The following is a 14,528-nucleotide window of genomic DNA, read 5'->3' as shown; positions in this document are numbered from 1 at the left end:
AGAAAGCAAGCACTATTTGGCCATTTGCTACAGTCCCGAGTCACACAGACCATCATCCCCGTCCTACTGTAGGACTGAAAGAAGCAGGAGCAGACAGCCCTACGGTCCCTACGGAAGACGAGCTACCAGGCTCTGAGGGCAATCCAGGCCCTCTCAGTTGCTCCACGGACACTGCACTGTCAGCACAGAACTGGACCCGAAACCGGAGGACAGCTCCAGAGTAGAGCGCGACATGGCCTGACACCCCTGGGAGAGGCAAGCCTCTGTGCCTGGACTGGGCAAATGTGGGCAGCATTCAGCAGAGAGCACTTGGGACAGAACAAAGCTCTGACAGGGAAGAGCCTCTTTCGGTCGGAAACCGCTTGCCCTGAGTTGTAGGTACAGACGCCATCGGTCCTATGAAGTCAAGTGGCCAAGACCCCTGTCCACGAGGGTCAAGGAGGCCCTAGTATCACATCTTGTCCCTGTCTCCTGAGGAATAGGACGGTGGCCGTGGGGACCCTGACCCGGGAATCAGAGCCCATGCACATGGTTCCGGTGACTCATCTCTTCCCAAGCAGGTATCAGAGGCCTCCCAGCGCATGTCAGCCAGAGAATGGGTGACAAACAGAGTCCTTCTCCTGGTGGCATGGGGACCTGGCGCTGGCATCGGCCCCTCATGTGCACAAAGCACCGCCATAGTGAGCCCGAGCACATAAGAGAAAATGGTGCTAAGACAAACACTGTGAGCAGCCGGTCCTGGGACTTGTACATCCCGTTGTTCCTGAAGCTAGACCCACCCACCACTAATGTCCTCATTATGGGAGACACTGACTCTCTCCTAGCATAAGACAGGTGGAGCTGGGTTCCGGTCACTTGCGAACAAAAGCATCCTGACTAGTAGATCCCACAACCGGAAGGTGGCAGGAAATCATAATTCTTGTGGGGAAACAGAACGCCCCACACTGACTACGGTGGTTAGGGCGGAAGCCGAACCCACATTTAGGAATTTTACCCACGCCAGTTGGTTATGGTGTTGACGATAATATTTCGGCAGGAAATCAAGGATGCTTACCGTAGGAAGGACTTGTATACCACCAATCTGGAGAGACAGAGAGAGAGACAGAAACAAAAAGTAGAATTAGAAAGGAGGTGGAGTCAATCAAGGTTGGCTCAAGTGACTATTAGGTGGGACCAATGGTGGTGATATCTGGGGAGTTCTGCCGGATAGAGGAGAAAGGGGTCTCTGCTAAGAGCCTGCCAAGAGCCAAAATCCCACAGTCGAACGTCCACCACAACGGCAACGAGGTGGTGCCAGGTACAATGGTAACTGCCGTGCTATCATGACACTGTTGTTGGGAAATGCATCGCGTAGGCTCCACGTGGGGAGTAGGACGTGAAAACATCTCTAGTCTCCCAACACATGGAGCGTTTGGTCCAGACAATGCAATCCAGCAGAAATGTTCCCGAGACAGCCTGTCTGTCACCTAAAGTCTTAGTGAGGACTGTGTACCCAGAGGACTCTTATTTCACTGAGCCAGTAAGGACAGTCCGTGTGTTGTCAGCTCAACTGGAAGTGTCTACATAACTGAGAGGGACCAGGGAAGGCCCAGGAGAGAGAAAAGCTCCAGAGTCCCCCTTAGAAGTAAAGTTTGGGGCCAGGGCTGGCTTACAAGAGGAGACAGATGCTCAGGAGTCAAGAGGCAGCAGAACTCACCTGGTGTGGTCGTGGGCTGGGACTGGGCAGCTGTGAAGAGACAAGAGCACGTGAGACACCGCACAGAGCTGCCCCAACCGGACGCAAGGGGGAAGGATCTGAGCGGGTCAGATGCCCTCGATGCTGGTCCCCAGCCACGGAGGGTAGGGCCCGTGACATCCACACCCTGGAAGGACGACCCTCTTCAAAGGGCCAGGCACACCAAGAACATGATTTCCCATGTCAAGCTGATGGGCTCCATGGCTACGAGTGGTGAGCGAGTTGACACAAACCCAACGTGTGCCTTGAGCTTTCAGCTGCTCACCATGGCAGCAACACCGAGGAGTCCAGCTCCCACCAACATGCCACGGCTGATCTTTCAGGCCTAGGCAGGGCTCATGACAAGGTTTGTCTGGCAGTCATTGCAGAAGCAGCTGGCCCATCGCACCACAGACCCGCCGCACGGGCCGGGCATCACCCCTCCAGAGGGGGACATGCAGTCAGGGGCTCAGGACCCCAAACCCGCGGCGGCCGTAGCCACACACATACAGGTTGGTCTGCGATCCTAGCCCTGGGCTCCCCGCGAGAGACCCCCATTCAGCAGGCTGATCACTCGCCGCCACCTGCAATGTTGCAGGAGGGCCAGTAACGGCTTCGCGGGGACTGGCAGTTTGGCACGTGTCCTACTTTGCCATCTCCACACCTGGCAGCCTGACAAAAACTGACACTGACACTGACACTGACACTGACACTGGAGGAGAGTAGAGGAGACGTGAGGAAGACAGGGATGGTATAAAGAGCTTCCAACGATCTGATCAGAACATGACGTCTCTCTTCCCTACCAAACAGCAAGAGAAACTCCCAACGACAAGAGGCTCACCTGAACAGATGACACTGGCGTCCTCACCATGGGCACAGTTGTGCGAGTTCCAGCCGTTGTGGGGGCAGCGCCACAGGTAGGACTCTTGCCCGGAGCAGCGCACGTTGTCCAGGACAATGGGCCCTGAGCCCTGACCAAAGCGGGCACTTCCCGGGGCCGACACGGCCCAGCCACAGCCCAGCTGCCTGCACACCACGTTGGCGTCATTGATGTCCCAGTCGTCGTCACACACGGTGCCCCAGGAGCCTCGGTACAGGACTTCCACGCGGCCCTGACACCGGTCACCTCCATTCACCAGCCTCAGGGACAAACCTGCCTCGTTCCCTAGCAAGACAAAGAACAAAACCCACTGTCCATGTCTATCTTCTGGCCAAAGGCTTAAGGCTTGGTCCAGACTCAAAAGCTTGCTCACGGCCAGTCTTCCCCGGGCACCGTTCCCTTTCGAACATGCCAAGAGCTTAATCTTCAGCCCATGCACCCTGAGAGCTGAGACACCTAGACAGACCTGTCCAAAGGATGCCACGTTGCGGCAAAGGACGCTATGACGCAATGCATGTGAGTAGGAACACAACCCCCATCCACGTTGGGCATGCTCACGAGGGCATCTTCCAGCCATCGCTGTCAGGCTGAGACCACTGCCCTCTTGGGCAGCTTGTTGGCTTCTGTAGGGTCCTGCCTGGGTTCGGGCAGAGCCCCAGGACCTGCTTGCAACGTGGCAAGAAAGGTGGGAACACTAGCACATGGGCCCCCTTCTTCCGAAGGCTACGCTCCACGGCCTGCGAGCCATGAGAGAGGTCTCAGGAGATTGGACAGACCTCCAAGCATTCCATTAACCTCCTGCAGAATGGTCAGCACTGAACATCGATCCCACTGGAGTCAGGGGGCTATCCGCAGAGCGTCAGACCTGGGATCTGAGAGTCACCTCTTTCTGCTACCCAACACACACAGAGGGGCAAAGAGAGCAAAGACACACCCCGAGGCTCCTCCTGTGACTTCCATAACCAAACTTTATGTAGAAGGAGAGTGAGCCAGGGACTTGGGTACGAATATTTACTCCTTGTTGGTCTTACAGGTGGGTAGACGGGGGGGGGGGGGGGCAGGTACCCAGAAGTCGTGACAGAGGGAAGAGCGAGAGGTAGACATCTCGGGAAGGAGTCTTCAAAAAGAGTGTGTGGCGGGCCTCTTGACCACTGACACCTGCAATTGTCGCCTTGCTGCACAGGCCTGTTGCTCGGCCAGCCCTGTTGGGATGAAGGCTCTGCAGGAGGACCACCTGGTCCGTCCACACCCATCTCGAAACCTGGCATGTCATTGTCTCCCTCAGAGGGCCTTTGCATCCTACCCACCCTGAGGTATGCATGCCTGAGTGGTGCTGGGTCAACCTGAAATGAGTCAGATATCCTAGTGCCTGTAACACACCATCACTTGCTACACTTTCACCCCCAGGGCACTGTCCATCTGCTTTGGATGTATGCACGGGACACAGATGAATCTGAGGGCGTTCCAAACAGCGAGCGATGGAGAGAATCCAGCATGCTCTGAGGCCCCTTCAGGAGAAGGGCAGTGGTCATCCGTGTCCCTTGTTCCACCCAACGTGTCGGCCCAGATTGCATTACAGCTGACATCCAAACACAGAGGCCAGGTCCCTGAACCTGCACGCAGCTGTCTCCTGGGACAGCCTGAAACAACTAGATGAAACCTCCCGGGCTGATGGCCAGACGGGCCTCTTAGAGCTCCAGGTCTCTTTAAGAACCACCGTGGTGACAAACTGACAAGCAGAAACACGGGATACCCATAATTTCGACCAAGAGCGGTGCTTCTCCCTGAGCGCTGAGAAGAAGGATGGGAACCACGAAAAGACACATTCCCAGTGGGGTCACCTGAGACTCACCCGGGCGAACTGTAGACTGGGGTGAACAGCTGTAGTAGAAAAAAACCTCAAGGCAGACACAAAAGCACACAGGTGCTCCAACTGGATCAAAGGTTGAAGAAATCAGCCTAATCTCACAAGCAGATGACTCCACGTGTCCTTGGGCAGACACAGCAAGGGCCCTCCACGAATCTCTCAGTCCTCTGGGAGCCCCACCCTATGTCCCACTGCCATTGCTTGCCTTGCTGGGCCTGAGGACTGGCTTTCCGGCAGACGGAATGCCACCAGCAGGCCCACGAACACCCTCAGAACCACTGCATCCACGCCACGTGGACACAGCTAGAATGGGTTGGACAGTTATGCTACGAAGATCCCAAGCCTCTCACCCCAGGTGCCATGCGCTCAGCCTTGACAAGGTTTCACAGGCTTTCTGCAGGGGGCCAAGCTCAGGCCCCGGGGTCCCAGGTGGCTCATCAGTGTTCCATGTACCACTCACCAGCCATTCCCTACATCGATCCCCTTCTCCACTACTATCACTGTCGCCCCAGATGCGCAATCTAGACTGCAATCCGGCTCTCTAGGTTGGCTTCATGGAGGACCCAGAAGCAGGGGGCCACAAAGGAGTGAAGGTGGCTCATCTTTCAACCACATTCCCAAAAGGTGCACCTTGAGAACAGGGCCCTAGGAAATCAGGTGTGGACTGAGCAGATGATCCAGCTGACGAGCAGGGGGTCATTTTGCCTGCCCACCGAATGGTGAATGCACCTTGTCACCCACAGTGTCACTGATAATCCCAAGCAATTTCTGTCCACAGAAAGAGGGCAGCTGCCCCTGTGGTCCACCTCTGTGGCACTCCAGGGGACAGCTGCGCCCAGGAGACCTAGAGACACAGATATCCAGGAGAGGTCGGGTGGGGACCCTGGAGAAAGGAGTGTGTCGGTTCTCAGTATTTGCCATGAGAGTTTTGAAGTTCACCTGAGCAGATGACACTGGCGTCCTCCCCATGGCGACAGTTGTGCGAGTTCCAGCCGTTGTGGGGGCAGCGCCACAGGTAGGACTCTTGCCCGGAGCAGCGCACGTCGTCCAGGACAATGGGCCCTGAGCCCTCACCAAAGCGGGCATTTCCCGGGGCCGACACGGCCCGGCCACAGCTCAGCTGCCTGCACACCACGTCGGCGTCATTGGTGTCCCAGCTGTCGTCACACACGGTGCCCCAGGAGCCTCGGTACAGGACCTCCACGCGGCCCTGACACTGGTCACTTCCATTCACCAGCCTCAGGGACAAACCTGTCTCGTTCCCTAGCAGGAGACAGGAAAATTATCTTTCTCTTCCTCCCTCCAGGAAAAGCCCCAGGGTCTCAGTGGACAAGAATTACTTCAGGGACCATGACTTCTGCATGCAGGTTAAGGTAGCCCAGCACAGGACTCTCTGAAGCTTGCTCGCCATTATTCATCATTGAGGGGCTATTCAGATACCCTGGAGGGTCATGCGGTTTACGCATGTGCGCAGTCTGGTGGCCCACAATGTCAGCATTGGGATTGCTGACTGGTCATGGGAAGCAGGGGCGAAGGGTGAAAGCCAGCCGCCTGCCTCCCTACCTCGATGACCAACCCAAGCGCCTACATCAAGCCCACAGTTCCTACCCAGCCACCATCAAGAAACTGTCCTAGACCTAGTGCTTGCAGACTCCACCTTCCCCTGACCGTCCTATATCGTGCGCCCTACGACTGGGCCTGAGGGTTCTTGTGAAGGTTCCTTCATGCTGACCACTGACTCGTGTCGCTCTTAAGCCCCGAGCTTGTACTCAATCTGAAACAGTCCGTGAGCCCTCTGAATATCATACCAGTGGGCAGGACTAACGATCACTGACTCTGAGCTGTGCACACCTACAGCAGCCCGGACCTGTGGGTGGCAGAAAAGAAACACAACATGGCAGCATTCGGTCTGCCGGCAGGAAGGTCATTTGCCAGGTTCAGCACGACAGCACACCTCATGAGTGATCGGGCTCACCAGCCCTTTGCACCCTGTGAGCTGGGCTGGGGCATGACCATTGTCTGGTTCTCATTCTTTCAGGCATGTGTTCAATGAGACCTCTGGTCTCCAAAGAAGATGGACACACGCAACAAACCCATGAGAAGACGACCGCTTCCGCAGCCATTAGGAAAAGGCAAATCCTATCCACAGAGAGATGACTACAATGAAAGCGACAGAAGAAGTCGTGTCGCTGAGGATGTAGAGAAAGCACAACTTCCAGACACTGCTACTGGCACCCTACGTTGGCGTGGCTACTGTGGCAAACAGTTCAGTGCTTCCACAAGTAAGAAACATAACGTCATCACTTGACCCCCACGTTCCACCCCTAGGTATATACCCAGGAGATCTGTAAACGGCTGTTCAAATATCAAAATTGTACACAGCAGTCATGGAAAGGCTATTCAAATGAGTCAACGATAAAATTAATCGACATGGCCTTCAACCGATGCATGGCTTAAAAAAAAAACAAAAAAGGCTAGGGATTCATGGTGCCACTGTGCACGTGCGCCATCATGGTGAACCTTGAGAGAGTCTGCCATTGAAAGAAGCCAGCCACAAAAGGCCACATAAGCACGAATCCATTCATACGAAAATGCCAGAGTAAATAAATCCATATTGATAGAAGGCGGACAGGTGATGACCAGAGAGAAATGGGATTGGGTGTGAATGGTAACGGCATGGAATCTTCATCAGGGGCATGAACAATTCTGGAAGTAGATACTGTGATGGTGGCACCGCTCCGACTATCCTAAAAACTCCGGACTCTAGACCTTAGGCTGGAGTCCTAGGTGGGGTAGCGGTTATGCCCAGAGACCCAAAGAGCAGAAAGCAAGCACTATTTGGCCATTTGCTACAGTCCCGAGTCACACAGACCATCATCCCCGTCCTACTGTAGGACTGAAAGAAGCAGGAGCAGACAGCCCTACGGTCCCTACGGAAGACGAGCTACCAGGCTCTGAGGGCAATCCAGGCCCTCTCAGTTGCTCCACGGACACTGCACTGTCAGCACAGAACTGGACCCGAAACCGGAGGACAGCTCCAGAGTAGAGCGCGACATGGCCTGACACCCCTGGGAGAGGCAAGCCTCTGTGCCTGGACTGGGCAAATGTGGGCAGCATTCAGCAGAGAGCACTTGGGACAGAACAAAGCTCTGACAGGGAAGAGCCTCTTTCGGTCGGAAACCGCTTGCCCTGAGTTGTAGGTACAGACGCCATCGGTCCTATGAAGTCAAGTGGCCAAGACCCCTGTCCACGAGGGTCAAGGAGGCCCTAGTATCACATCTTGTCCCTGTCTCCTGAGGAATAGGACGGTGGCCGTGGGGACCCTGACCCGGGAATCAGAGCCCATGCACATGGTTCCGGTGACTCATCTCTTCCCAAGCAGGTATCAGAGGCCTCCCAGCGCATGTCAGCCAGAGAATGGGTGACAAACAGAGTCCTTCTCCTGGTGGCATGGGGACCTGGCGCTGGCATCGGCCCCTCATGTGCACAAAGCACCGCCATAGTGAGCCCGAGCACATAAGAGAAAATGGTGCTAAGACAAACACTGTGAGCAGCCGGTCCTGGGACTTGTACATCCCGTTGTTCCTGAAGCTAGACCCACCCACCACTAATGTCCTCATTATGGGAGACACTGACTCTCTCCTAGCATAAGACAGGTGGAGCTGGGTTCCGGTCACTTGCGAACAAAAGCATCCTGACTAGTAGATCCCACAACCGGAAGGTGGCAGGAAATCATAATTCTTGTGGGGAAACAGAACGCCCCACACTGACTACGGTGGTTAGGGCGGAAGCCGAACCCACATTTAGGAATTTTACCCACGCCAGTTGGTTATGGTGTTGACGATAATATTTCGGCAGGAAATCAAGGATGCTTACCGTAGGAAGGACTTGTATACCACCAATCTGGAGAGACAGAGAGAGAGACAGAAACAAAAAGTAGAATTAGAAAGGAGGTGGAGTCAATCAAGGTTGGCTCAAGTGACTATTAGGTGGGACCAATGGTGGTGATATCTGGGGAGTTCTGCCGGATAGAGGAGAAAGGGGTCTCTGCTAAGAGCCTGCCAAGAGCCAAAATCCCACAGTCGAACGTCCACCACAACGGCAACGAGGTGGTGCCAGGTACAATGGTAACTGCCGTGCTATCATGACACTGTTGTTGGGAAATGCATCGCGTAGGCTCCACGTGGGGAGTAGGACGTGAAAACATCTCTAGTCTCCCAACACATGGAGCGTTTGGTCCAGACAATGCAATCCAGCAGAAATGTTCCCGAGACAGCCTGTCTGTCACCTAAAGTCTTAGTGAGGACTGTGTACCCAGAGGACTCTTATTTCACTGAGCCAGTAAGGACAGTCCGTGTGTTGTCAGCTCAACTGGAAGTGTCTACATAACTGAGAGGGACCAGGGAAGGCCCAGGAGAGAGAAAAGCTCCAGAGTCCCCCTTAGAAGTAAAGTTTGGGGCCAGGGCTGGCTTACAAGAGGAGACAGATGCTCAGGAGTCAAGAGGCAGCAGAACTCACCTGGTGTGGTCGTGGGCTGGGACTGGGCAGCTGTGAAGAGACAAGAGCACGTGAGACACCGCACAGAGCTGCCCCAACCGGACGCAAGGGGGAAGGATCTGAGCGGGTCAGATGCCCTCGATGCTGGTCCCCAGCCACGGAGGGTAGGGCCCGTGACATCCACACCCTGGAAGGACGACCCTCTTCAAAGGGCCAGGCACACCAAGAACATGATTTCCCATGTCAAGCTGATGGGCTCCATGGCTACGAGTGGTGAGCGAGTTGACACAAACCCAACGTGTGCCTTGAGCTTTCAGCTGCTCACCATGGCAGCAACACCGAGGAGTCCAGCTCCCACCAACATGCCACGGCTGATCTTTCAGGCCTAGGCAGGGCTCATGACAAGGTTTGTCTGGCAGTCATTGCAGAAGCAGCTGGCCCATCGCACCACAGACCCGCCGCACGGGCCGGGCATCACCCCTCCAGAGGGGGACATGCAGTCAGGGGCTCAGGACCCCAAACCCGCGGCGGCCGTAGCCACACACATACAGGTTGGTCTGCGATCCTAGCCCTGGGCTCCCCGCGAGAGACCCCCATTCAGCAGGCTGATCACTCGCCGCCACCTGCAATGTTGCAGGAGGGCCAGTAACGGCTTCGCGGGGACTGGCAGTTTGGCACGTGTCCTACTTTGCCATCTCCACACCTGGCAGCCTGACAAAAACTGACACTGACACTGACACTGACACTGACACTGGAGGAGAGTAGAGGAGACGTGAGGAAGACAGGGATGGTATAAAGAGCTTCCAACGATCTGATCAGAACATGACGTCTCTCTTCCCTACCAAACAGCAAGAGAAACTCCCAACGACAAGAGGCTCACCTGAACAGATGACACTGGCGTCCTCACCATGGGCACAGTTGTGCGAGTTCCAGCCGTTGTGGGGGCAGCGCCACAGGTAGGACTCTTGCCCGGAGCAGCGCACGTTGTCCAGGACAATGGGCCCTGAGCCCTGACCAAAGCGGGCACTTCCCGGGGCCGACACGGCCCAGCCACAGCCCAGCTGCCTGCACACCACGTTGGCGTCATTGATGTCCCAGTCGTCGTCACACACGGTGCCCCAGGAGCCTCGGTACAGGACTTCCACGCGGCCCTGACACCGGTCACCTCCATTCACCAGCCTCAGGGACAAACCTGCCTCGTTCCCTAGCAAGACAAAGAACAAAACCCACTGTCCATGTCTATCTTCTGGCCAAAGGCTTAAGGCTTGGTCCAGACTCAAAAGCTTGCTCACGGCCAGTCTTCCCCGGGCACCGTTCCCTTTCGAACATGCCAAGAGCTTAATCTTCAGCCCATGCACCCTGAGAGCTGAGACACCTAGACAGACCTGTCCAAAGGATGCCACGTTGCGGCAAAGGACGCTATGACGCAATGCATGTGAGTAGGAACACAACCCCCATCCACGTTGGGCATGCTCACGAGGGCATCTTCCAGCCATCGCTGTCAGGCTGAGACCACTGCCCTCTTGGGCAGCTTGTTGGCTTCTGTAGGGTCCTGCCTGGGTTCGGGCAGAGCCCCAGGACCTGCTTGCAACGTGGCAAGAAAGGTGGGAACACTAGCACATGGGCCCCCTTCTTCCGAAGGCTACGCTCCACGGCCTGCGAGCCATGAGAGAGGTCTCAGGAGATTGGACAGACCTCCAAGCATTCCATTAACCTCCTGCAGAATGGTCAGCACTGAACATCGATCCCACTGGAGTCAGGGGGCTATCCGCAGAGCGTCAGACCTGGGATCTGAGAGTCACCTCTTTCTGCTACCCAACACACACAGAGGGGCAAAGAGAGCAAAGACACACCCCGAGGCTCCTCCTGTGACTTCCATAACCAAACTTTATGTAGAAGGAGAGTGAGCCAGGGACTTGGGTACGAATATTTACTCCTTGTTGGTCTTACAGGTGGGTAGACGGGGGGGGGGGGGCAGGTACCCAGAAGTCGTGACAGAGGGAAGAGCGAGAGGTAGACATCTCGGGAAGGAGTCTTCAAAAAGAGTGTGTGGCGGGCCTCTTGACCACTGACACCTGCAATTGTCGCCTTGCTGCACAGGCCTGTTGCTCGGCCAGCCCTGTTGGGATGAAGGCTCTGCAGGAGGACCACCTGGTCCGTCCACACCCATCTCGAAACCTGGCATGTCATTGTCTCCCTCAGAGGGCCTTTGCATCCTACCCACCCTGAGGTATGCATGCCTGAGTGGTGCTGGGTCAACCTGAAATGAGTCAGATATCCTAGTGCCTGTAACACACCATCACTTGCTACACTTTCACCCCCAGGGCACTGTCCATCTGCTTTGGATGTATGCACGGGACACAGATGAATCTGAGGGCGTTCCAAACAGCGAGCGATGGAGAGAATCCAGCATGCTCTGAGGCCCCTTCAGGAGAAGGGCAGTGGTCATCCGTGTCCCTTGTTCCACCCAACGTGTCGGCCCAGATTGCATTACAGCTGACATCCAAACACAGAGGCCAGGTCCCTGAACCTGCACGCAGCTGTCTCCTGGGACAGCCTGAAACAACTAGATGAAACCTCCCGGGCTGATGGCCAGACGGGCCTCTTAGAGCTCCAGGTCTCTTTAAGAACCACCGTGGTGACAAACTGACAAGCAGAAACACGGGATACCCATAATTTCGACCAAGAGCGGTGCTTCTCCCTGAGCGCTGAGAAGAAGGATGGGAACCACGAAAAGACACATTCCCAGTGGGGTCACCTGAGACTCACCCGGGCGAACTGTAGACTGGGGTGAACAGCTGTAGTAGAAAAAAACCTCAAGGCAGACACAAAAGCACACAGGTGCTCCAACTGGATCAAAGGTTGAAGAAATCAGCCTAATCTCACAAGCAGATGACTCCACGTGTCCTTGGGCAGACACAGCAAGGGCCCTCCACGAATCTCTCAGTCCTCTGGGAGCCCCACCCTATGTCCCACTGCCATTGCTTGCCTTGCTGGGCCTGAGGACTGGCTTTCCGGCAGACGGAATGCCACCAGCAGGCCCACGAACACCCTCAGAACCACTGCATCCACGCCACGTGGACACAGCTAGAATGGGTTGGACAGTTATGCTACGAAGATCCCAAGCCTCTCACCCCAGGTGCCATGCGCTCAGCCTTGACAAGGTTTCACAGGCTTTCTGCAGGGGGCCAAGCTCAGGCCCCGGGGTCCCAGGTGGCTCATCAGTGTTCCATGTACCACTCACCAGCCATTCCCTACATCGATCCCCTTCTCCACTACTATCACTGTCGCCCCAGATGCGCAATCTAGACTGCAATCCGGCTCTCTAGGTTGGCTTCATGGAGGACCCAGAAGCAGGGGGCCACAAAGGAGTGAAGGTGGCTCATCTTTCAACCACATTCCCAAAAGGTGCACCTTGAGAACAGGGCCCTAGGAAATCAGGTGTGGACTGAGCAGATGATCCAGCTGACGAGCAGGGGGTCATTTTGCCTGCCCACCGAATGGTGAATGCACCTTGTCACCCACAGTGTCACTGATAATCCCAAGCAATTTCTGTCCACAGAAAGAGGGCAGCTGCCCCTGTGGTCCACCTCTGTGGCACTCCAGGGGACAGCTGCGCCCAGGAGACCTAGAGACACAGATATCCAGGAGAGGTCGGGTGGGGACCCTGGAGAAAGGAGTGTGTCGGTTCTCAGTATTTGCCATGAGAGTTTTGAAGTTCACCTGAGCAGATGACACTGGCGTCCTCCCCATGGCGACAGTTGTGCGAGTTCCAGCCGTTGTGGGGGCAGCGCCACAGGTAGGACTCTTGCCCGGAGCAGCGCACGTCGTCCAGGACAATGGGCCCTGAGCCCTCACCAAAGCGGGCATTTCCCGGGGCCGACACGGCCCGGCCACAGCTCAGCTGCCTGCACACCACGTCGGCGTCATTGGTGTCCCAGCTGTCGTCACACACGGTGCCCCAGGAGCCTCGGTACAGGACCTCCACGCGGCCCTGACACTGGTCACTTCCATTCACCAGCCTCAGGGACAAACCTGTCTCGTTCCCTAGCAGGAGACAGGAAAATTATCTTTCTCTTCCTCCCTCCAGGAAAAGCCCCAGGGTCTCAGTGGACAAGAATTACTTCAGGGACCATGACTTCTGCATGCAGGTTAAGGTAGCCCAGCACAGGACTCTCTGAAGCTTGCTCGCCATTATTCATCATTGAGGGGCTATTCAGATACCCTGGAGGGTCATGCGGTTTACGCATGTGCGCAGTCTGGTGGCCCACAATGTCAGCATTGGGATTGCTGACTGGTCATGGGAAGCAGGGGCGAAGGGTGAAAGCCAGCCGCCTGCCTCCCTACCTCGATGACCAACCCAAGCGCCTACATCAAGCCCACAGTTCCTACCCAGCCACCATCAAGAAACTGTCCTAGACCTAGTGCTTGCAGACTCCACCTTCCCCTGACCGTCCTATATCGTGCGCCCTACGACTGGGCCTGAGGGTTCTTGTGAAGGTTCCTTCATGCTGACCACTGACTCGTGTCGCTCTTAAGCCCCGAGCTTGTACTCAATCTGAAACAGTCCGTGAGCCCTCTGAATATCATACCAGTGGGCAGGACTAACGATCACTGACTCTGAGCTGTGCACACCTACAGCAGCCCGGACCTGTGGGTGGCAGAAAAGAAACACAACATGGCAGCATTCGGTCTGCCGGCAGGAAGGTCATTTGCCAGGTTCAGCACGACAGCACACCTCATGAGTGATCGGGCTCACCAGCCCTTTGCACCCTGTGAGCTGGGCTGGGGCATGACCATTGTCTGGTTCTCATTCTTTCAGGCATGTGTTCAATGAGACCTCTGGTCTCCAAAGAAGATGGACACACGCAACAAACCCATGAGAAGACGACCGCTTCCGCAGCCATTAGGAAAAGGCAAATCCTATCCACAGAGAGATGACTACAATGAAAGCGACAGAAGAAGTCGTGTCTCTGAGGATGTAGAGAAAGCACAACTTCCAGACACTGCTACTGGCACCCTACGTTGGCGTGGCTACTGTGGCAAACAGTTCAGTGCTTCCACAAGTAAGAAACATAACGTCATCACTTGACCCCCACGTTCCACCCCTAGGTATATACCCAGGAGATCTGTAAACGGCTGTTCAAATATCAAAATTGTACACAGCAGTCATGGAAAGGCTATTCAAATGAGTCAACGATAAAATTAATCGACATGGCCTTCAACCGATGCATGGCTTAAAAAAAAAAACAAAAAAGGCTAGGGATTCATGGTGCCACTGTGTACGTGCGCCATCATGGTGAACCTTGAGAGAGTCTGCCATTGAAAGAAGCCAGCCACAAAAGGCCACATAAGCACGAATCCATTCATACGAAAATGCCAGAGTAAATAAATCCATATTGATAGAAGGCGGACAGGTGATGACCAGAGAGAAATGGGATTGGGTGTGAATGGTAACGGCATGGAATCTTCATCAGGGGCATGAACAATTCTGGAAGTAGATACTGTGATGGTGGCACCGCTCCGACTATCCTAAAAACTCCGGACTCTAGACCTTAGGCTGGAGTCCT

At 55.3% G+C, this 14,528-nt stretch overlaps 1 protein-coding gene across 1 annotated transcript in view; it reads right to left on the bottom strand.

Moving 5' to 3' along the window:
• The window catches only part of DMBT1 (deleted in malignant brain tumors 1), an 86,891-nt gene that overhangs the window by 21,872 nt on the left and 50,491 nt on the right, over positions 1–14,528 (bottom strand). The window contains exons 25-32 of the mRNA XM_043597771.1: positions 12,682–13,005; positions 9,839–10,162; positions 8,980–9,009; positions 8,338–8,364; positions 5,401–5,724; positions 2,556–2,879; positions 1,697–1,726; positions 1,055–1,081 (exon numbers count right to left, since the gene is read on the bottom strand). Coding sequence (XP_043453706.1) covers positions 1,055–1,081; positions 1,697–1,726; positions 2,556–2,879; positions 5,401–5,724; positions 8,338–8,364; positions 8,980–9,009; positions 9,839–10,162; positions 12,682–13,005 — 1,410 coding nt within the window. The remainder of the gene's footprint in view (positions 1–1,054; positions 1,082–1,696; positions 1,727–2,555; positions 2,880–5,400; positions 5,725–8,337; positions 8,365–8,979; positions 9,010–9,838; positions 10,163–12,681; positions 13,006–14,528) is intronic.

The sequence above is a fragment of the Prionailurus bengalensis genome, chromosome D2 (genome assembly GCF_016509475.1).
Source record: "Prionailurus bengalensis isolate Pbe53 chromosome D2, Fcat_Pben_1.1_paternal_pri, whole genome shotgun sequence".
Classification (NCBI taxonomy): Eukaryota; Metazoa; Chordata; class Mammalia; order Carnivora; family Felidae; genus Prionailurus; species Prionailurus bengalensis.
The sequence above is the reverse complement of the archived record's forward strand: the minus strand, read 5'-3'. Positions and strand labels throughout refer to the sequence as shown.